The sequence below is a fragment of the Pseudochaenichthys georgianus genome, chromosome 13, assembly GCF_902827115.2.
Source record: "Pseudochaenichthys georgianus chromosome 13, fPseGeo1.2, whole genome shotgun sequence".
NCBI lineage: Eukaryota > Metazoa > Chordata > Actinopteri > Perciformes > Channichthyidae > Pseudochaenichthys > Pseudochaenichthys georgianus.
In genome coordinates this window covers 39,506,640-39,530,835 of record NC_047515.1, presented here as the reverse complement: position 1 = coordinate 39,530,835, position 24,196 = coordinate 39,506,640, and the positions used below count along the sequence as shown (strand labels likewise).

Here is a 24,196-nt window from a genome sequence, read left to right as displayed (position 1 = left end):
CGCAAGTAGGGTTCACATCTGGGAAGAAGCTGGACAATTTAGCCTTTGAAAAATGCGCCCTGTGTACTATCTTAAACTGTATAAGGCAGTGTCTTGCACAGAGTGAAGATGTATGAATTGATGTGAGGATTGTGTCCCATAGGTCATCCTCCAGGGACTGCCCCAGGTCATGTTCCCAAGCCAGCTTAATACTGACCAAGGGTGCCTGAACATCTAACCCTCTTTAATGGCTTCAAGCTCATCTTTGTCCTGCAGATATATGCCCTTTATCTAAATGTCAATGTGCTACCAACAAAGAATCACCTTGCAGATTTTCTACACTATAATGCACTTAAATGTCTAATTTCACATACAGTATGTCTCATTGTTAACTTCTAATCATACCACTCCACAATAGGGCCCTTGCTCAGGCGCACTTTGGCAGTATTCATTTAGAAATTGAAAAGGTTCCCAGAAAGACACATTCCCCCGCCTGCAGAGAGCACACAGTTTTGAGGAAAAGCGAGTGATCCACGGTTTTGACCTTGAGGAGGGTGGAAGCAATTTAATCCCGTCAGATGGTGTGAGCCGAGAGGCAGTTGTTCTAAATTTGGAGAGCAGAGGGCCGTCTAGTCATCTCTACGACCGTGTCAGACGAGCCCAGGGACACGCTCTAATTCTATCAGTTTCTCAGAGAGAGAGGCCACCAGACGCCGTGCCCTCACGCCTCCCTGCAGGGCCACCAGGAAACAACAGGAGGATTACACAGGTGTTGGAACTCAATCATTAACTTCGACAACATCCAACCAGTTCATAAAGAAACGATAATAAGCTGAGTGAATCAAACTTTATTGTCAATCTTTCAGTTTGTGTGTACAGACAGAGAGATCGAAATACCGTTTCTCACAATCCTGAATGCAAAAATTACAAATGTATACAAATATGTGTACAAACAACCATATACCTGTACATACACAATCAACAGACACATGTATACAGTACATATGCACACATTGAGACATAAATAAAAGCACAACAATCAATATATCCAAAATAACAGTCACTTCAACATCTTTGAAATGTGTTCTAGTTTATTTTTTCCGAATGTTATTTTAGTTTTAGTTCAGGCTCTGGCAAACGGACCGAATTTGGTTTCAAAAAAGTCTTCCGTTCACACGAGACCACTGGAAACGCTGTAGTACATATGCCGGGCCTGTAAGTGGCGCTGTACTTCCGCCACAAAATACACCAAAAGCAACGAAGAAGATCCCCGAGCATGGTTGCCATGGTTGCCTGGTTGCCCTTCTGTTTATTCTCCGCGGTGGATTTAGCAACATGTAGTTCTCCATGTCCACTTGTTGCTGATGGTTGTGGTAGAGCAGCTGTAGATGTTGCACTAACATCTGTAGCATGGTCAGTAGCAGACAGTAGCTACTGACCATGCTACAGCAGTGAGCAGCAGAGGTGGGGAGAGGCGGGGCTATGGCGTCATCGTTATCAGGAAATTATCGTATAGGACGTACACACGGAGCCGTTTGCCACCCAGAGCGTTCCGTCCGCAGATCTATCCACCTTGGGACCCGTTATCGTTTGCAGGATCCGTTTCCGCGGTTCCGTTACGGCCTCGCGTGAACGAACGGCTATCCGAATAGAAAAGTAGCGGATACAACCCGTTTCGTTCTCGTGACAGAAGGTGAAAACCATAAAAGGGCCCCTTTAATCTATCAGCAACAGAAACAAAACAATGTGACATTTCTGCGAATGGACTAAAAACAGGAATTGAAGGCCGTATTTTCTTTCAAAACAGGGTCAGCCAGTGGCAAAACTAAGGTATTGTCTTTGGTTTCAATAAAGGCTGTTGAATCATCTCTGCATGATGTTGACATTTAGCAGCTCCTCTTACAAAAGGTCCTCGTCACACTCGGTAACCTGATCAGAACAACAGATAAGCAATTGACCAATCGGTGGTCCTCTCCTGTGAAAAACACTCATTATGTTGAGGAGACATTACAAAGGAGCCGGCCTCTCGGGACTCAGATAAATGTTAGAGGTGACACGCGAAGGGCAGAGAGAGGAACGTGCTCGGTTGGATCCGGGTGAGGCTAAAAAAAACATTCATTCAGTCATTGCCAGCTCTCATTGACTTCCCATTTCTTATACTCGACTGACTGCGTTTTCCGGGCAGCAATTTTCATCACATTATGCCTAATAGTTTGGAAAATATTATGTTTGACACTAGAGAACACCAGATTGGAGGTAAAAGGCTAATTGCCCTGCTCTGATTGTGCCGCTCAGCTGAAGGACATTCCGACTGGTATCGCCTTTTGAATGCAAAGTGAGGCAGAATTTGAAATATATAAACTCATGAGTACATCGATTTATTTCAACTGTCAGGCAACGTGATATTAGAAATAGTAATAATATACTTGCACCTTGATGCTGGATGACATGATTTATGGGAATACATTTACATGTAGTTGAATGCCTCACAGATACAAGAAACGAAAGATATATGATATCTCATACGGCGCTGAGGCTGTTTTTGAAGTCTCGCCCGATGGATCTAGCACACCTCAGTTCAAGGGGAAATTATTTCAAACAGCGATGTGTGTCAAGATTGTTTGAAACGATGCTTTTCTAGAGAGGAGAGAAGGGGGAAGGCAGCAGGTACAGCAGATCTGGGGATTTAAAGAGACAGCGGGATCCCACCTGTGTGAGTTTTGCATTGTAAACATAGACAGTGACTCACATAAGGTTTGCTAAGTAATGACGAGCAATTAGCAGTGGTGGGAAGTAACTAAGTACATCAACACAAGTGGTGACTCAGAGGTGGAAGAAGTACTCAGATATGTTCCTTAAAAGTAGTAGCAATATTACACGGAAATTATCAGCTTATTATTTATCAAAGACGTTTATTTTTCAATAGAAGTGTTTTCGGGCCCAATGACCTACTTCGGGCTTGGCCCTGTACAGAACACAATTTAACTAACTTCAAGTACATTGATAAGTAATGAAGAGCATGGTTACATTTAGCAGTGGTGCAAAGTAACTAAGTACATTTACTCAAGTGGTGACTCAGAGGTTTATTGCAAAGTGTTTGTATTTGCTGATTATTATTTTGCATTAGCTTAGAATATGAAACTGTAGAGTAAATAAAGCTGTTCAAATAAATGTTGTGGAGTTGAGTACAATATGGCTTCTAAAATGGTGAAGTTGTATAAAATAGCATATATTGAAAATACTCAGGTTGAATACAGTACATACTTAAGTAAATGTATCTTCCCCCACTGACTGCACTTATGTACAACTTCAAAGTACCTGTATACCTGAGTTTTTTCTTTCTATGCCACTTTATACTTCAACTCCATTCATTTCTAGGGGTACCTTTTACTATTTTTTGTGATTTTGAGCTGTATAAATAAAATGTGATTGATTAGTTTTGACCTACTCACTTACCTACATTAGATTCAAGATTCAAGGCACAGTAACTACAGTGTACATATGGCAATGAAAAACTTAAGTCCCAGCCTCCTCCAACAATGCAACGTGATATATATAAAACGAATAAAACCAATAAAATAGTGCAAGAAATAACTGATACCTTCTACTTTTTCTACTTGTATCAATGCAGTACTTTAAAGGTGGGGTAGGTAAGTTTGAGAAACCGGCTCGAGATCGCTAGAATTTGAAAATACACAACCGGAGAAAATCTGCCACTTCCTTACAGAGCCCCTCCCCCAACACACACGAACGCGCACATGACCAATGAGGGCACGAGATAAGTGTGTGCCCCGATGGAAGGCTGACAGGCAGGTAGGCCATCCAGTAGATTGGTTGTACTTTTTACAGTATTACGGCTTCCACAGATGACATTTTTTTATGGATTTTTTGTCAAAGCACTTCAGATATTCATTGCTATCGGGATGTTAAGAGCGTTCCATGGAATATAACCAAAAGTGTATCTCGAGCCGGTTTCTGAAACTTACCTACCCCACCTTTAACTTGAAATTATTTACAGTGTAGAATTACTTAACTAAAGAATCCAATTGTTATTTTCCATCACTGGCACTTAGTTAGACGTATGTATATGTTCGTGACTGAAACCTTCAACTCCATTCAATTCAAAGGGCTATTTTGGGCTACATAAATTCAATTTGACCTACTCCTAATAAGTATACGTATCTGATACCTTCTACTTGTTTTACTTCTCAATTGACTTTTTCTTGTAATTGAGTATGTTTAGAATTACTAAATGTACTGAAAGGTCCCATGTCATGCTTGTGTGTTATGTAGCTTTTTCTGCATGTAAACGGTCTGCAGAGTCACAACCCCTCAAATTACACCCGGTTGCTAACAAACGCCATTGTAACACATAATCCCTGATGTTCCGCTGTAACGGTGGTGGACCAATCAGAGCAGAGTGGGCGAGCTGACCAATCAGAGCACAGTGGGCTCATAGGGGGGGGGGGGGGGGGGGCAGGAGCTCCAAAAAAGCGTGTAGGACAGAGTGTACATACTATACAGAGATGCTGTATGAGGAAACCAATGTGAGTTTGGAACATTGAACAATGTAAATATATTCTAGTCGACCTCAACGACGGAATTATGATCAGTGGAAACGGCCATGACACAGGACCTTTAACTGAATAATTCAAATGTACTTTTCCATCACTGGCACTTAGTTTGATGTATATAAATAATAGGGCTGTCAAGTTAACGCGTTAATAACGCGTTAACGCAAAAAAAAAATTAACGCCACTAATTATTTTAACGCGATTAACGCATGTGTATTTTTTTTCCTCGGCCGCCCCGTAGTTTCAGAGCGCATCGAGTTTAAAATACCATCGACAAGCTGATGCTGCTGACAGCCCCGCTCCTGCCGCCCGCTTGTGGCAGACCACACTTCCACGCTCACCGGCAGGCACCGACTGGCCATCGAGAGGACCGGGAGGGTGTGTGTGTGTGGCCCGAACGAGCGAGAGAGAGACCTTACGTGTATTACCGTACCGCAGTGTGAACGCGGCTATTGTTGTTGTTAGCATCTGGTGCTAACGGATATAAGGAGCTGTGTCAATGAAAACAGAGGAGCGCTCTATCCACACAACTGCGCCGAGCACTTGACTTGATGCAGGAAGCAGACAGCGGGACATTGTACGAGAAGTCAGCGCACTCATGATTGCAGCAACATGATTGCAGCGTCCAGGCAGCTCCCGTTCGAGCATATGCCTTGAGTTGCACATAGCTCCAACGATCACGATCACACACACACACACACACACACACACACACACACACACACACACACACACACACACACACACACACACACACACACACACACACACACACACACACACACACACACACACACACACACACACACACCATTTGTATTGTATGAGAGCAGTGGCGTAGCCAGGAATTATTGTGTGGGTGGGCCTGGAGAAATGTAGGTGGGCCAGGGGGAGACATATTAAGGGTGGGGTTTGAGCTGAAACTTCATTAATGATTTTGTAATGCACCAATAGAACATAAGCATAAATTAGCAGTGAAAACAAAAAGCATAGGCACGGCGGCCTCAGAATGTGTGTAAAACTGACATCCACATAGGGGTGGGTATCGTTAAGGCTTTAACGGTACTACTACTTTTATAGATAGCGCTTATGCTTATGCTCCAGGTTCAGTACCAACCACATCATAAAGTACGCGGACGATACAGCAGTGGTGGGACTCATCAGGGACAACAAGGAACAGGCCTACAGGGAGGAGGTGAAACATCTGACAGACTGGTGTAACACCAACAACCTGATCCTGAATGTCGATAAAACAAAAGAGATCATTGTCGACTTCAGGAACAAAAAGCACTGTCACCCACCACTCCACATCAACGGCACAGCAGTGAAGACTACAGACAGCACCAAGTTCCTGGGGCTGCATATCACAAGCAGTCTGACCTCACACTACATCACTATTTAAGAAGGCACAGCAGCGCCTACACTTCCTGCACAGCTCCCCCCTCCCATCCTCACCACGTTCTACAGAGGAACCATAGAGAGCGTGCTGACCAGCGGTATCTCCATCTGGTCGAGAGACTGCAACGCCAAAGACTGGAAGTCTCTGCAGAGAGTGGTCAGGACAGTAGAGAAGATCATCGGAGTTTCTCTCCCTCCCATCAGAGACACCGCTCAGAAACGCTGCCTGACAAAAGCCCAGAACATTTTAAAGACCCCACTCATCCTCACCATGCTCTGTTCTCCCTGCTGCCCTCCGGCAAGAGGTTCCGCAGCACTAAGAGCAGAACATCCAGATTCTGCAATACCTTTTCCCCCAAGCCATCAGACTGCTGAACAGAAAGCAGACCAGTAACATAAAGAGTACATTATTATGTAAAGAACACATATTTGTTATATAGTATGTCTATTTTATTTATATGTATAGTAAGTCTTTATATTTTAAATGCACACTTTATCTTTAATTTTATCAGCACCACGTCACTATTATTTATTTATATGTACAATTTTAGCAAGTTTTTATATTGTCCTGTTCCTGTAAGCCAGTACAACGACATTTCGTTTTAATAGTACACTCTGTGTCTTGTTGAAATGACAATAAAGTATGTCTATGTCTATGTCTATGTCTTATCGATCCGGTCCTTTAACATTACTTTTATCGGTTATTTTGGAGAAAAAAATAAGGTAAACTAACTAAAGAAATTGTGAACAAAACTAACATTGCTTTTTATTTAAATTAAATACATAATATTTCACATCAAAAGAAACAACAATGTTTTAACAAATCGTATTAAATAATGTGATGACAGAACTGTAAACAGAATAGCTGAAACTTTAACAAAATAAATAACTCAGTTTCCTCTAATCATAACCCATGTTTGTATAATGTAGTTAACTCGGTGTGTTGCTGCGAGCATACATAACACCTGACGTGGAAACGTTCCTCGTGGACGGGGCTACAGAGCTACTAAGAAAGTCCAACCCGGTGCATTCCTCCGTCTGGATGTGGAGCACTTTTGCTAAATGTTTAGACAAATTGCTCGTGTTACCGCCCTCACATGATAAACTCTTATTCCACTTTTGGTAACGAGTATTGTCCCCATCGACACGGCTATAGTTTAACCACACCTCGGAGCGCGTTCTCTCCGCCATCTCCTCCGTGTGTGTGTGTTGCTGCATGTTGTAGCAGCTGCGTGTGTGTAAACTGCCCCGCCCCCTCGCACACAGACGGGGATAGATCTCTTAAACGGAGTTGGCGACACTTAAACTGCAATGTAATGTTTGTGTAGCAATAATACATACGACATATATCAGGGGCACAGGTTGTTTATCCTTGACAGTCGCACAGTGGGCACACACTGAGTGTTTTCATATTCAGCAAATGTGTACACGCTAAACTGCAGACCTCAAGAAGACATAATACTTTCATTCACTCACGGCACAAGTTAATTTACTTACTATAAAAACTCACGGTAAAAAAATGCACTCCCTATTCCATTGTCATGAAGGTGGAATCTAACTATATCCAGAATAAGTTTTATTGGATCCAGGCTAGAAACATGTTTATTTCTGCTGTAAAGTTGGGCATTTTAACATGGGGGTCTATGGGAATTGCTCCTTTTTGCATCCATCCCCTGTCGGCCACTAGATGAACTGCAGTTTGTGGCACTTCCTTCTGGGCTTCCCGGTTCTGCGCTATGAAGCGCTGATTGGCTGTGGGTGGGCCCGGGTGGGCCCAGGCCCACCCACAGCTACGCCGCTGTATGAGAGAGGTTCCAGGTTGAATTGAGGCGAATATTTGTAATGTTCAGAGGTTGTTGTGTTTAATATTCATGAGAATATTTGTCATTGTTCAAATGATAATAATCATTAGCATAAAGCATATTTGTCCACTCATATGTTGATAAGAGTATTAAAAACTTGAAAAATATTCCTCTAAGGTACATTTAGAACAGATCAAAAATGTGCGATTAATTTGCGATTAATCGCGATTAACTATGGACAATCATGCGATTAATCGCGATTAAATATTTTAATCGACTGACAGCCCTAATAAATAATAATATGTATATGTTCGTGACTGAGACCTAAAGCCCCCCTAAAGCTGGAGCTCATGCAGAGTATGGGATCTCAAGTGCCCCCCCCCCACACTCAAAATCAGTTTGGAGACGTGCTTTATGTGTGTGTGTGTGTGTGTGTGTGTGTGTGTGTGTGTGTGTGTGTGTGTGTGTGTGTGTGTGTGTGTGTGTGTGTGTGTGTGTGTGTGTGTGTGTGTGTGTGGTGTGTGTGTGTGTGTGTGTGTGTGTGTGTGTGTGTGTGTGTGTGTGTGTGTGTGTGTGTGTGTGTGTGTGTGTGTGTGTGTGCGCGCTGTGGTTTGAAACAGCAGCCAGCGGACATGAGGACTGCATCACACGCCATTAGACATGCATTCGGGGATAAAGATGGGTGGGATTGGAGGGGAACGAGGCAGAGGATGGGAGAGGGGCGCAATGCAGGAGTGGAGACAGAGGAGGGAAAGAGAGACAGAGGAAAGAGAGACAGAGGAAAGAGAGACAGAAGAAAGAGAGACAGAGGAGGGAAAGAGAGACAGAGGAAAGAGAGACAGAGGGAAGAGAGACAGAGGGAAGAGAGACAGAGGGAAGAGAGACAGAGGAAAGAGAGACAGAGTAAAGAGAGACAGAGGAAAGAGAGACAGAGGAAAGAGAGACAGAGGAGGGAAAGAGAGACAGAGGAAAGAGAGACAGAGGAAAGAGAGACGGAGGAAAGAGAGACAGAGGAAAGAGAGACAGAGGAGGGAAAGAGAGACAGAGGAAAGAGAGACAGAGGGAAGAGAGACAGAGAGGAAAGAGAGACAGAGGAGGAAAAGAGAGACAGAGGAAAGAGAGACAGAGGAAAGAGAGACGGAGGAAAGAGAGACGGAGGAAAGGAAAGCATGTTCTTGCACACCGTGACAGAACAGAAAGCCTTCTTCGAAAGGTGTCTGCCAATGGAAGCCTCTCCACGCTTCAGAGGCGGCAGACAGTGCCTGCTGTTGAGTCATTAAAGAAAGGCTGTTTGGTGTGTAGGATTTGCGCAGTGGGAAAAACAAAGCTTTCCCCTCAGAGCACTCTCACACCTGAGACACTTTCTACCCTACACCTGCTCAGCTTCTGTGGTGCGGCTGCTCAGTTCATTGGAATCGCAATATGGACGAGAGGAAGATATAGATTGCAAAGAGGACACACATTGCTCTCTGGGGGAGTGCGTGGGAGAGAAACTCCCTCTGGGGGGATCACAGGGATTTGAAGCTTTACAGACCATCTAGAGCAGGGGCGTCAAACTCAAATACACAGTGGGCCAAAGTAAAAATGGGTACTAGTGGAGGGCCGGACTGGTTCAATGTTTATAGCAGAACGTATTGAAATGAACTTATTGCACATATTAAATCTGGAACTAACAAAGCTTACATTATTGCCTATAAAAAGAACATTAAATAATCAGTTGCATTCATTTCTCATGGCTCTATCTGCAGCTTTTCCAGAGTCATTTCTTATGATTACATTTCTCCACAGGCCAACAACAGCTTCAACAAAACTATTCCCTCAAAGAGAAACCAAACATGCCCTGTTGTCGTGAGAGAAAGTGTAGAAGGAAACATCCATTGAAGTCAGTGTGCTGCTCTGAGATGCTAGCTCAGATACTTGGCGTCTCATCTTGGGTGCAAGGTCATCAATGTTTGGGCTCAGGCTCTGAGCGGAGGAGACCCTCAGGACGGAGTGAAGGTGTGCGTGCAATATACCGGCGGGCCAGATCTAATAGTAATTAGAAATTATCCTGCGGGCCGAAATTAAATCCACCGAGGGCCTGATTTGGCCCCCGGGCCTCGAGTTTGACACATGGGATTTAGATGCACAAAAACCGATATGACGAGGCCTCTTTGAATATGTGTTAAAAGTCAAATTTGAATGAAGTATTGTTCAGCTGCAGAGATGTCTTGGTATACAAATCGTATTCTACAGACTTAACAAAAACACATTTGTTCGCTACAGATCCTCTTCAGAAAGTTGCACCACGATCTTGCAATATATTTTTCAATGATAATGAGAATAATAACGCAACAATGAATCATCACAATTACGATGTTAGTTGGAAAAATCGGAATTAATAATTGTTTGACTGAAGTATAATCTCCCCATCTCCCTCTCTTTTGTCTCCCTCAGATCTGCTTTGTGAATCTGGACCCTCAGAAAACAGACTATCGCGACGACAAAAGCATCAAGGTGAGCATAATCATCATCCCTTTTTTTCCCGCCTACTTTTAATCTCCCAGGAAATCTGTATTTCACATTATAATCATCGGCTCAGTTGCCATGGAGTCAAGATCATTACCCAGAATTAGAGGGCTGATTGGTTTGGATGATGTGCAGCGTTTGCAGCTCGCGGTTGGCAGCATGGCACATGGCTGAAGACTTCTCACAGAAATCATTTTATAATTATGTGTTGGAAGCACACAGCATGCATTTTTTTTTTTTTTTATTATCTCACACTGTCAATGTGCTCCGGCAGAAACTGGCGTCAGTGTCTCCAGACCTGCCAAAGATGGTGGAACTGCTGACTGTCCACCAGCCCAAAGAAAATGAGATCCTACTTCTGGGTGGGCTGGAGGCCTCAGAAACCTGCCAAACACTCCCCCTCTCCACCTCTAAGGTGAGTCTTTGAGTCCTTACAAGTATATCCAGCCTTTAAATAGCTGGAAGGTGGTGCAAAGCAGAAAGTGCAGGCTCTTACTTTGTGCCGCAATTGTGTGGCGCAGTGGGTTGTGCGTTGGTGTTCGGATCAGGAGGTCACAGGTTCAAACCCCACCGCAGTCGGCATGTCGTTGGCCGTTTCTCAATCTCGAGGATACTGGCTTCCAAGCCAATATTTCAAGGATGCTACGTCATCAAGTGGCGCAGCAGGACCGTTCCAATGTCCAGCATACTTGGAATTCCACCGAGGCCGCTTCCTTGGTTTGGGGGGAATTTGGAGGCTGCACATGGGTAGACTTCGCGTCCTTAAAATCCCCACAATGCTTTGCGCACGGACCCATTTCAAAAACCCTTGCGGAGAATTGCTGAACCGACGCAGCACACATTTAAATGTAAGTATGTAGTGGCGTAGAACATGTGTTGGTAAATGGTACATTTGTTATCACCATAAATGTGTTCCGTGAAAGTAAAGCAAGTTCATAATTAGATAGACATCGTGAGGTATTTATTTTCGGTACAGTTTATGTTGAAACCGTTAGAGTGGCACACTTGTTAGCCTGTTCCATTCTTCTTCGTTTTCCGAAGCCGTGGCTTGGAAGCGTACTTGCTTCGTTTCTGAAGGAAGTGACTTGGAAGTACGCGACTACCAAGTCAGCATCCTCGAGATTGAGAAACGGCCGTTGTGTCCCTGGGCAAGACACTTCACCCCAAAGTGCTCCTGTGGGGATTGCCCTCAGTATTGAGTATGTGAGTCGCTTTGGATAAAAGCGTCTAACAAGTGACGTGTAAGGTGTGATTAGGTTTCATCCACTGGAGCCACTTCATTCGTTTAATCTACAAACATCTCACCCTCTGTAGCAAGAGTGGCCTACTTTTTATGAAAAACATGTACAATTTCACACTACTTTGAGGATTTAAACAAGTATAGAAAAACAAACTATAGCAGCTAAATAATATCCCTTTCTGTTTGATCTGTATTAATCCCTAAATCCAATATTCCCTAGCAACCACTGAACATTCCACAGACTTTTTATCCACCAAATAAATCATTGTATAAAAACACTGTTAGAATCAATACACAGCCTGAGGAGACAATTAAACTTGCATGAGCGTATCTAATGAATTAGTATGCGGAAGAAATGAACAAAAGCAGACATTAAAGCTTCATAGACTCACTGAGTAAGCAGGTCTAAGATGTTTATGATACTATATCTCGTATTGTGTGACTGCGTGTGTTGTCTAATGTGTGCTTTCATCATTGGTTTGTATCTCTCTGAGCATGTATTAACATTAATGTGGCTATTCCTGGGGTTTCCTTTAATTACATGTTGATCATTTTGAAACATGTTGAAGCCATATGAGGTAAGGTGAGAGTGTCCGCAAACATTTTCCAAAAGCACGCACGGAGATGCTGTTTGGCGCCACTTTAAAACAAGACACTAAATCATTCCAAAATCCAAATGTCAGCTTTGTGAACCGGTATTCAAATGTCAAAAGTAAGGAGTAAAAAATAAAGTCCAAAATGTAGTAGTCGAACATGTGTCAAATAATAACCCAAATGATGCGCCCCGATACCATTCATTAACAAAAAGTTGCCCATTATCAAAACATTATAACATACTGTAAATCAGGGGTGTCAAACTTAATTTCATCACGGGCCGATGGTTGCACTCAAAGGGCCGGTTGTAACTTTAAGACTATATAAAAATACATATATAAATATTTAATATATATAAAATAATGCATTATATTACATTATTGCCTCTGCATTGGATTATTATCGGATAGGGTAATAACTTCATAGTTAACTACGTCTGAAAGCAGAAGTCTAGGGCAAATAATTGCAAGTCTCTTCAGTGAGAATGTTACAAAATGATTTAAAAAGAAAAGCCAAATTCTGGAAAAACAGAAAAAAAGAATTGACGTTTTGAAAAAAATATATAATTCGGAGAAAAAGGCAAATTCTAAGAAAACATGCATATTTTGAAGAAAAAAAGTCAAATTCTGAGAAAAAAGTCAAATTTGAGATGCATTGTGGGACATGTAGTTTATGGGCAACGTGCTTCTGTAAAGTCATAATAATACATTACATTTATAAAGCGCTTTTCCTGGTGCTCAAAGCGCTTACAAGCAAGTAAAACAAAAATAACAACAAAAGTAGAAAGTGCTAAGCTAGGAGGAATAAGGGCAAGGGGTTAGCTGATTAGGAGTTGAAGGCAAGAGTGAAAAGGTGAGTTTTGAGGGATTGTTTGAATGATGTGAGAGCGGATCTGACGTAGCATGTAACCGTATAATAAACATATTATATTCTTTGCAAGCTCTTGTGGGGCCACATAAAATGAAGTCGCGGTCCGGATTTGGCCCCCGGGCCTTGAGTTTGACACCCCTGCTACTAGATTGCATTAGTATCTTAACAGTTCTAAAATATATACTGTAACTCAAAATAAATCTGTTGGATATACCCATCATGAATCATAAGCTATACATGGCTCCATTCTACATGGTCAAGCATCAGATGTATTCTATGCATTACATTCATGCACACAATACAACAATATCTGTTTTGTATCATTACTGCCGATTTTTATTCCATATTTTATTCCATTCCATTTCCATGTAAATACTGTTATATTTTTTGCTATATTTTTGTGTTATTTTAAATATTTTTCTAGTTCTCTATCTGTGTTTTACATTTGTGTTCATTCTAGTTGTTCTTTTATGTATGCACCACGACATCAAATTCCTCGTACGTGTCCCTCCCTGGTAATAAACCTGATTCTGATTCTGTTGTCCTCAGGCCGGCCAGCAGCAGCAGCACAGAGGTACCGGTGTGTGTCTGGTTCAGTGTTCAGCACAGAGACGCTCCACCCAGCAGAAGACCATCATCTACGAGATCAACAAGTTCCTGATCGGTCTGCAGTGGGGGAAGGAGCGCCAGCTGCAGCAGGACCGAGCAGCCGGGCGGCGGCTCGACGACGACACCAACCGCTCCATCTCCTCCATCGAGGAGGACTTCCTGACGGCCTCCGAACACCTCGGAGACGACAGCGAGGATTATGGCGTCAGGAACGGTGAGCCTCCTTCCCTCCACCATAGAGGTTTTGTTTTCAGCCGTGTAGGAGCCACATGTAAGGTCTCTGTGGGTTTGTTTTGTATTACTTAGTATTGGTGGTGGGCGTGTTCACGGAAGCTCGGGCGGAGTTCATAGTTGTTATACCCTCACCTACTCACTTGGGTGTTTGCATGGACAGAGAGAGGGGCTGAGCCGGGGAGTGAAATATTCTGATCGCAATCCCACTTCCATCACACTCAAGTCGAAGTCGACTTTATTGTCAGTCTTTCAGTTTGTGTGTACAGACAGAGAGATCGAAATCCCACAATCCCGAATACAAATATACAAATATATATATACAAATATATATGCAAATATGTATATACCTATATATACACAATCAAAACACACATTTATACATATGCACACATTAAAGGTGGGGTAGGTACGTTTGAGAAACCAGCTCGAGATCGCTAGAATTTGAAAATACACAACCGGAGAAAATCTGCCACTTCCTCACAGAGCCCCTCCTCCAACACACAGGAACGCGCACATGACCAATGAGGGCACGAGATAAATGTGTGCCCCGATGGAAGGCTGACAGGCTGACAGGCAGGTAGGCCAAAAATGTCATCTGTAGAAGCCGTAATACTGTAAAAAGTACAACCAATCCGTTTAGCCGGCCATGACATTTTTTTATGGATGTTTTGTCAAAGCGCTTCAGATATTCATTGCTATCGGATGTTAAGAGCATTCCATGGAATATAACAAAAAGTGTATCTCGAGCCGGTTTATGAAACTTACCTACCCCACCTTTAAGACCTAAATAAAAGCACATCAATCAATATGTACAAAATAACAGTCACTTCAATAACTTTGAGAAATGCGCATTAGTGCAAGATTGTACATAGCAGCGCAAAAAGTGACTGGTGCTGGATTTGAGTGTCTGAGTCTGTGTGGGGTGTTAACGTCCAGGTCCAGTGGGGGCATGGGGGAGAGGGGGAGAGGGGGGAGAGCAATCGCACTAACCGTAATTGGTACTGGATTGGATTGGCTTTCTTTGCTGTTTTTGTGGAATAAATGTAAGAACTAGGGAAGAGAAATAGAGCTACGTTTTACTTTTCTACGCATTCTGAGATTTAAGTAGGATTTCTGAGAGAACATCTGAATTCTGAGGACAAATAGATGGATAAGTTTATCCTGACAGTAAGGTACATCTATGTGAAGAGTGGTTAAATATCTCATAACTCATTCTTAGCAACCGTTGAACTCATGGCTGTTCTCCTACGCTACCTTTCTTAGATAGATAATACAAATATGTCCACAACTCTGACAATGTTGCACATATCTAACTAAAACTATTACACACAAATAAGTGTGTATATTCTAAACATTATTTTAGACTTTTGAAATTGCAGTTGTATAGAAAGCACTGGCAGATTTCCCTATTGACTAAGAATGTACGATATGAGAGAAAGTTATGTATCCACATGTTGTTATGTTGTTGGTGAATGAAATAAGGGGAAGTGAAAGACAAAACCCAACTCCAATATTCAGGGAAAGGTAAAACAAGGCTTGACTGCTGTGACACTTTGCAAACTGACGGAGCTGCTCCTTAATCAGTGAGGACATGTTTCATTCCCTGTCCTCCTCTGTTCTTCTCTGTCTCCTCACAGAAGCAGAGAGTGGTGACCTGGCGGAGAGCTCGGCTGAGTCTTCACACAAACACTGCGTCAGGCTGTCATGTCAGAGAGCCCAGCTGGCCCACCATCAGAACAGGGAGGAAGCAGAGGGGAAAAGGGGAGGGCAGCATCGGCGAGCCAGCTTCCACACTAAGGAATCAGCCGGTCACTACGCCACCAATCTGGCTGAGTCTGTACTGCAAGACGCCTTCATTCGCCTCTCTCAGGATGAAACGTCCTTTGTCTCAGAGGCGGCCGTCAGCGTGTCCCTCTCCACCGGTCCCTCAACGACCAAAGGGCCTTCCCAGCAGCGCACCTGCTCCTTTGACCTCCCCAAGATTGTTATAGTGCAAAGCCCGGACAGTTCTGAAGGGGCTGCCGAGTGGGCTGAGACCCATGTGTCTCATGTGCCTCAGCAGGATATCCCTGCCAACGCCAGTGAGTTGCCAGAGAAAGGGAAACAGGCTGACATCCCCCACCACAATGGAGGGCATCCATCCAAACATGTGGAGGTAGCTTTGGCCTGTGCTGCCAGTATCATTGGCACCATTACCAACCCGCAGCTGACCGAACAGCTGGCCATGGAATCGGCTGAGGAGGAAGACCCAGAGGAGGATCTGAATGAACCAGAGGAGGGATCTGACTACTCCTTCTCCTCCGCCATGTGTGGCATGGCTCAGGTAGCTGGTGCTGTAGCGGCCGTGGAGCTAACAGAGGGGTCAGCGGAGTGCGGCGATTCTGACGCAGAGTCTGCCGAAGTCTACACAGCGTCTCGTGGTCTGATGTCTGCGGCCGAAGCCTCTGCGGCCGTCACGCTGCACTGCAGTGTGGCGGAGGGCACCAGCGTGGAGGCGTTTCGGGCAAACATTGCTGAGGTCCTACACAGGGAGGCAGCTGAGGTACTGACTCAACCGCAAGGCTACAAGAGTGTCGCCCATCTGCTGGAGGCCACGCATAACAAGATAGTCGATGGCATTACGTGTCCAAAACAATCTTACATGGATGAAAGAGAGGTGGATGACTTAATAAATGAAGTGGCAGACAGCTTGTTCAAGCATGCTTTCGAGAAGGCAAAAAAGAAAAAAGAACTGGAGGGTACCGGGAAAGATGCACCAGGCCTTCAGGTTTTCCTGCAGGACAGCGTTAACAACCTGCTGTTCGATATCCTTTGTTTGACACAGAAGAAAATAAGTCACGTCTCTAGATTTGACCAAGGGCCATTTGACACACACGAGGGTGATACGTGTGCTAGGGAGCATCCTAACATTAAGGAGAGCAAGGATCCATTAAGTCAATTCCAGTGCTTAGGTGGCCATAGCCAGTCCACTAACAGTGAGCACCACTGCAGCGCACCACACTGCACAGATAAGCTTCCCATGTTTCCTGGGTGGAAGGATAAATATCTGCTTGAAGAAAATGATCAAATGTCATATTCCCCCACAGCTCACAGCAAAGACCAGCATCAGTCCTCATGCAGACACAGTCAATCTAGATCTTTCTCTGACCCCCAGCAGGGCAGTGGTCCTATCAGAGAACCTTTGAGTGAAATCCAGGTTCACAGCACAGAGAGGAGAGGACGTCTAGTGACAAGCAGCGACAGCAGACAGTCCTCTCTCACCCCTCAGTCCTCTCTCACCCCTCAGTCCTCCCTCACTCCCCAGTCCTCCCTCAACTCCTGCAGTTCTCTGCTATCTTGGCGAATGGATTCAGAGACTAGGACACCCATCAATTGCTATGCCGATGATTTGTCTGCCACAGTGGTGTCAATGGCCACAGAACTGGCAGCCATCTGCCTGGAAAACAACACTGGGAAACAACCGTGGTTCTGTGCCCTCAAAGGGTCGTGTCCCGACGGGTCAGAGGCGTACTTTCTCCCTGCTTGCCGCACAGTGCTCAGGAGGAAAGAGGCGCAGAACAGCAATGCTGCCTCCAAGAAACACCGGGCTCCACGCCTCAGTGAGATCAAGAGGAAAACAGAGGAGCAACCAGAGCTGATGGAGCGCCTGGTGAACCGGGTGGTGGACGAATCCGTAAACCTGGACGAACCACAGGACCCTTTTGCCCTCTTTGCTTCCGAAGTCACGGCCAGGATCATGAACTGCCCTGAGCTCAATGTGATTGACACCTCCAAAACGGGCCTGCCACGCAGCAGGTTGCAGTGTGAGAGGTGGAGCCGTGGGAAGGCTTCAAGCTATGAGAGTATTCCAGAAGAAGACTCAGACCGCTCAGGCACATCCAACACCCTGGGTCTCGGCAATCGCTTAGGTCAGAACTTGAGCCGCGGTAGCTCGATCTCTAAGCAGTCCAGCTGTGAGAGCATCACGGACGAGTTCTCACGGTTCATGGTCAACCAGATGGAGACTGAGGGCAGAGGCTTTGACCTTCTGCTGGACTACTACGCGGGGAAAAATGCCACCAGCATTCTGACGGCAGCTGTTCAACAGGCCGCCTCCAAGAAAAACGGACACCTTAATGTCAGGGCCTCATCCTGCCTGTCCAAACAGTCGAGCACAGAGAGCATCACAGAGGAGTTCTACAGGTTTATGCTTCGGGACATGGACAAGGAAAACCGAGAGTATGGCATCGCCAAGACCAAGGAGTGGAGCAACAGCCTGTTCCCCCCTTCTCCTAGAACTCCTTTCTGCATACGACAGTCCTCCGTCCCAGATCGGCGCTCCTCGGACTCGCGACTGACCGTCAACTCGCCCATTAAGGCAAACTCTTTTGACGGATTCGCCCGCAACATGCATGGAGACACGCTGAATATCTTCCCCACCATCTCATTGTCAGCCACAGGACTGTGTAAGTCCGACTCCTGCCTCTATCAGAGGGGAGGGACAGACCAGATCACTGACATGCTGATTCACGAGACGTGGTCGAGCTCCATCGAGTCCTTGATGAGAAAGAACAAGATCATTGCTGATCCCGAGGACAGTATTGATCTGGGGGCGGCAGCGGACTCTCAGCCCCATGTGCAGCAGTTCGCCAATCGCATGGCAGCTGACATTGTAGATATTGGCAAGTCTGCCATGGGGGGCCAACAAGACGCGGCTGGGGGTTCATCTGGGTCCATCTCACAGCCGCACATGCCTGTTGGAGAAAGAAGGAGGGGGTTCAAACAATCTCATCTGAGTTTTAGTCGGAGTAGGTCCAGCCAGGAGCCGACGGGTACCGGAGTAGGGTCCGGTGACAGCAGTGCACCCCGTATGAGGGGGCCCCCGAGATGTTCCTGTGATCCACATCGAGGGAGATCAGAGGGACGAAGAGACTCGTTCAAACCCAGAAAGGGCTGGAAGAGGACCTCAGCATACGGCCCCAGAAGCATCGGTCACCAAACGTACGGAGAGAGCTCCGGCCAACAGCAGCAGGTAGGCCACTGCTAACTTTATTTTATGACAATCCCCTTGAAGCAGAACATTCTGTACACCCAGCAACAGAACATTCCTACATGTTGACGTGAACAAATTATCTTAAGGAGTAATGATAAGTAGACGGTAAAGATTGTCCAAGAACATAAGCAAATGCAATCCTACAACTGTCACGGCTATTTTAAGAGTTCTACTTCACAGACATCTATTGGCTGTACAAAGTGAGTAGTGTGTGAGCTTTGACAAACCTTTGGCTGGGCCTCGTCTCCCACTGTCAGGGTGATGTACTGTGTTTGCAGAAAGCTTTTAGTGGCTTCGTCTTGTATCCACCGTTGGGCTGATTGACTCACCTTGATCGGTGCTAGCTGCTCTAACACTCGACTAACTCACGAAAACCACTCTATAGATATTTGGATTACATTGACACAACTAAAATAGCAAAGCATTTGGGTGTATTAGATTAAGTAAGTAAATAAGTAAAACTTTATTTATATAGCACCCTTCTCAACACGGATGTACAAAGTGCTTTTCAGTACAGTACACAGGACACAATTCACAATACAACTATAAAATGTAGAATAAAAGGCATAAAACGGCAGCAGGTAAGACGTAGGATAAAACATACGGCAAAACACCAATAATAAAAAAAGAAAAAAAGAAGACAGCCACTAACTCACCTCCTCCGACGACCCAAAGGCCTGTATTAAAGCTTGCTTGAAAGACGTTTTTTGGCAGCAAGGTAGCTGGAAAATTGTGTTGATAGGAAGTCGGTTCATTTGTAAAAAGCCTATGTTGATTAATAACATATTTGACTTGGCCAGTCTCCGTGTCCTTCAGAGGAGGCGGGAGAGCGTTTGCTGACATTTTGGCGGTGATTCTGAGGGTAATGAAGACTGAAGAAGTTAATAATGCATCTCAGTCGTGAGTCAAATGAACCTGCTAGAAATGTATAGGTGGAAAGAGCGGCTAATTTGGGTAGATAGAAGAACAACGGTTTTTCTTATCCACAAATGGGGTCTTTAATTGAGAGAAGCGCTTTAGATAATCAAAACTTGTTGAATATTGAATGAGAGGAAACCAGCTGAAAGGCTCAAGGGCCTCAGGAGAGTCACGCTCCTTTTAACTTAACAATAGATGTAATCCAGGAACAAGTGGAGTGCATCTGTTTGTCCCTTGTGCAAAAGTGGACCTCGATTACTCAGCTTAGCTAATAAATCCTGATTTCCTCCAGGAATTGTGAAGGACGGCCGCCGTACATCTGCTGATTATGAGCTAATTTAATCCGCTTCTGGAGGGACATCTAGTGCCGCTTGGGAATGCAGTGTGTTGGTGGATTGAAGATATTGAAATGAATTAGCCTCCGGTATACAAATGACAAGCCTTCGGAGCGTGAAGTAAGATTACTGAGATGTATTTTATGTTTATTTTTTAGAGACAAATCGATGCCTTAAAATGCATTTTGAGATAGTGTTTACACGGTGGCAGCCACACTGGGCAAACAGCCAAAGTAACCACACATTGCAGCAGAAACTGTGCAGAACTATTGGATAGTCAATCCCACCATCTTGCGGTGTGCTCTCCCCAGCAGCGAGAGGGACAGGCCAGCTGTGGCGGGGGCTGCAGTAGTGAAGAGCGACAAGCGTTCAATGAGTGCTAGCAGTGAAGAGAGCACGGGGAGCTGGTCCCATATGACCCCCGAGGATGACCCCCAAGAGGAGACCAGTAGTTTTATCCAGCTGAGCGAGGGGTCAGTAACCGTTGCTCTTGTATACGCTGCTGCTCCCACCCTCACCCCACTCTCATCGGCCCATCGCTAACTGACACCTGTGCTCTCCTGCGCCAATCTACCCCCACCCCCCCACCCCGCTGCTGCAATATCCAGGCGGTGTATGGCAGAGAGCTCTCTCCACGAAGCCCTCTCCATAGTTGGCATACTGTCCGGAGCTAGACCCTGCCTCCACCCCACTCACAACCTCCTGCAGCGGTGCAGGGCTGTGACCTCTCACATCCAACACCTCTAGTTCAGAACATTTGCTACACCATCTTCTGCTTCATCTAATTCTCATTCGCGTTACCAACATGTTCTACTTTCAGTCACTGCTCTGCGCTTGCTTGTTGACATAAGCTAGGTCTTTTTTTATTTGAGCTTGCATTTCAGATAGGAAGGGCAGCCCAATCTGAATCTTTAGCCGAATCATGTTTTCTGTTGGTGGGATGGCATGCTCTCCAATTGTATATGCAGGTTCAAGGTTAGTTTATGTGTATAGCACATTTTAAGACACATAGGCAATTCAAAGTGCTTCACATATGGCATTCAACACAACTGCTGTCGTAGCTGTCTGCACCACCATTACCCTCGCTGCTCTCGGCAACCTCTCCATGTACCTGCTTACTTTAAATCACCTCATCCCCAGATCCATGTTGTGACCTAAGGCCTAGACTGCCACCCCTAATCTCCTCATTCTCATATTCAGACAGGCTTGCTGTTGGACTAAAATCCCACAGCCCTCCCACCTCGAGCGTCCAATCCCTCTTGCAGCTTTTTCGTTGTCAATGTAAATCACCAGCTAATAACTAACATGACCTGCATCGCTGCCCTTGGTTTGTGTTCTCTTCACAAGCCAGTGATCATGTCGGATGCTTTAAATGCTAAACACACTCTCTGTTATATGTTTTTGATTGGTGAACAGGAACGGAACCAGCAGTGCGTCCAGCCTGGGCCTCGCAGACCTGGACGCTTTCTCCGACGGGCCCACGCAAAGCACAGTGATCAGGTAACTGCCACATGTCGAAAGGAGAAATATTTCTCATTAACATGTCTCTCTGATACCCATCTCTTTAATAAGACAGGACATATGTGGAAAGTGTATTGCTTTTTCTCATTTTCTAACCTGAAGCAAAGCAGACCGGTGTCATGTGACTGTGACAGGCCGCTGGACTATCACTCATGCATAGAGTTTCTTCATTCTGTTATATTTCCTCCATCTACAGTATATATCAATTTCAACATATACATTAACGTGGAAATATACTTTCCCTACATTAAAGGTGGGGTAGGTAAGTTTGAGAAACCGGCTCGAGATACACTTTTTGTTATATTCCATGGAATGCTCTTAACATCCCGATAGCAATGAATATCTTCATCAGTCATCTGTGGAAGCCGTGGCGCTGTAAAAAGCACGACCAACCATCTGAGCCGGCTAAAGTAACTGGATGGCCTACCTGCCTGTCAGCCTTCCACCTGGGCACAAACTTATCTCGTGCCCTCATTGGTCATGTGCGCGTTCGTGTGTGTTGGAGGAGGGGCTCTGTGAGGAAGTGGCAGATTTTCTCCGGTTGTGTATTTTCAAATTCTAGCGCACTCGAGCTGCTTTCTCAAATTAACATTTTAGGAGACTTGCTTATTTGCTCTTTTGTTGTGAATTTGGTGGAATATAACTGTCTTTAAAACCACAGTTCACAGTTTTTATAATAAATTTATAAATTTATAATTTAATTAATTATCATATTGTTTTGCTCAATTTAAAAACAGACAAATACTGTATAACAGATAACCAATGATAAACAGTGGAAGAGGCAGAAAACGCACTTGTTATTTTTGGAGCCTTGCCCTAAATATTGTTAAAATTCACAATTTTACAAAATAATACAAGATCAATACACATATCAGTATGGATTGAACTAACAATATATGATCTTTAGAGGTGCTGTTAGGCAGATTATGTTTGGAAACAGACAGGCTAGATTTCCCCCTTGTTTCCAGTCTGAATGCTAAGCTAAGCTAGCTTTGTTGACCGTAGACTAGAGACATAAGAGCGGTGTCAATTTCTTTGTGTAACACTTTTTCAACAAAGTGATTAAGCTTCCAAGATATTGAACTAATCATAAACTGTATGCTACTGCAACTTTTAATTGGTATTTTTCCCTCATAGTGGGGAGACAGTGAAAGGACATCTGTCAGGAACAAAGGAAAACATCTTTGGTAAGTATATATTTCGAAAATGATCTCTCAATGGCATCAACCTCCTATTTATTCACCTCCTTTTAAAGCGTTAGCCGCTCTGCTAACCAGAAGCTGTTGAGTGACTGGAGGAACCGTGCAGTTTGTGCTTGATTAGAGGCGATTCTCTGAATTGAAGATGTCCATTAAACATTGAAAAGGGCCCATAGCTCCTGAAGTGTCTCAATAGAGTTAATCTCTTTTTCATGTCTAACAATCCAACAAAGATTAACTGGAAGGATATTTCTATTTGATGAAGCTGAACATGCTGTTTGATTGCTTGCAAAGGTTAGCATGTTAGCATTAATGTCAAAGCAGGTATAGAAGAAAACGACATGCATTATTTATGGTGCTTTGATGGTGAAGACTGATTTCAAGGTTTGCTACAGTATATAGGGATGCTCTCTTACTACAGCGTTATGTATTGCTTTCTACAACACAGGGTTGCACGAACTAATACAGTTTTAGTCCTCACAGACCAAAACCAAAACAGAAGTTCATTCCTGTCACTTTTGAATGTTTCAGAGAGCAGTTCAGCGAGGGCATTGGGCGACAAGTTGCTGCTGGTGGTGAACTGCGACCTGGATCCAGAGAGCGTGGACTCGGAGCTCCGAGTGGCTCTGCAGTGGATCGCTGCCTCCGAGCTGGGCCTGCCTGCGCTCTACTTCAGGAAGTCCAAAGAGAAGAGGGTTGCCAAGGTAAGCTAAGTGTCAAGTCTAACATGTTGGGGAAAACGGTCTATGTTTTAATAAATGAATGCTATAGTATGTCGGATATATGTCATGAAAAATAGTCAGTTTAATATTTTGAAAATATCAAGAAAAAAGTCATGTCAAAAATGTAATGAAGAAAATATCATATATTATGTTACAAATATTTTGAATATGGTAGTATAGAATAAAAAAATTAAAATAAATGAAACTATGTAGTATGTTGAAAAAGTAATAGAATAATATGTTTTAATATAATATGTTGAGTCATTGTTAAAAAATGTGAAAAAAACATATTGTATAGTTTATCAAAACGTTGAATTTTATTAATAATAGTTTGACATATTATAACATTACATTTTATGACATGCTTTATGAGAATGTTTTCAGTATTTTTCACTGACTTTTTTTACAACATACTATATTATGATATAATATATACCCTTTTGTATGTGCTGAAGATGATGACGGTGTATTTATAGTGTTCATAATGTGTGTCTTCTCTCAGTTCCAGAGGGTGGTCCACCTGATGTCTCAGAAGTCGTGGAGGGTTGCGGACCTCTTCAGCGCCGTGGTCCAGTTCTGTAAGCTTCATGAGAAAAAGGAAGAGGAGGGGCACGCTCTGTCCAGCCTCTTTGATTGGCTGTTGGAGACCCTGTAGCTCCTC

At 44.2% G+C, this 24,196-nt stretch overlaps 1 protein-coding gene across 1 annotated transcript in view; it reads left to right on the top strand.

The window, feature by feature from the left end:
- The window catches only part of sphkap (SPHK1 interactor, AKAP domain containing), a 47,966-nt gene extending 23,771 nt beyond the window's left edge, over positions 1–24,195 (top strand). Inside the window, 10 exon segments of the mRNA XM_034097981.2 lie at positions 10,190–10,249; positions 10,536–10,676; positions 13,515–13,788; positions 15,446–18,662; positions 18,664–18,819; positions 20,405–20,566; positions 21,510–21,593; positions 22,752–22,801; positions 23,345–23,517; positions 24,038–24,195. Of these exon segments, the coding sequence (XP_033953872.1) occupies positions 10,190–10,249; positions 10,536–10,676; positions 13,515–13,788; positions 15,446–18,662; positions 18,664–18,819; positions 20,405–20,566; positions 21,510–21,593; positions 22,752–22,801; positions 23,345–23,517; positions 24,038–24,190 (4,470 nt within the window). The 3' untranslated portion in view covers positions 24,191–24,195.
- The last annotated feature ends 1 nt before the right edge of the window (position 24,196 follows it).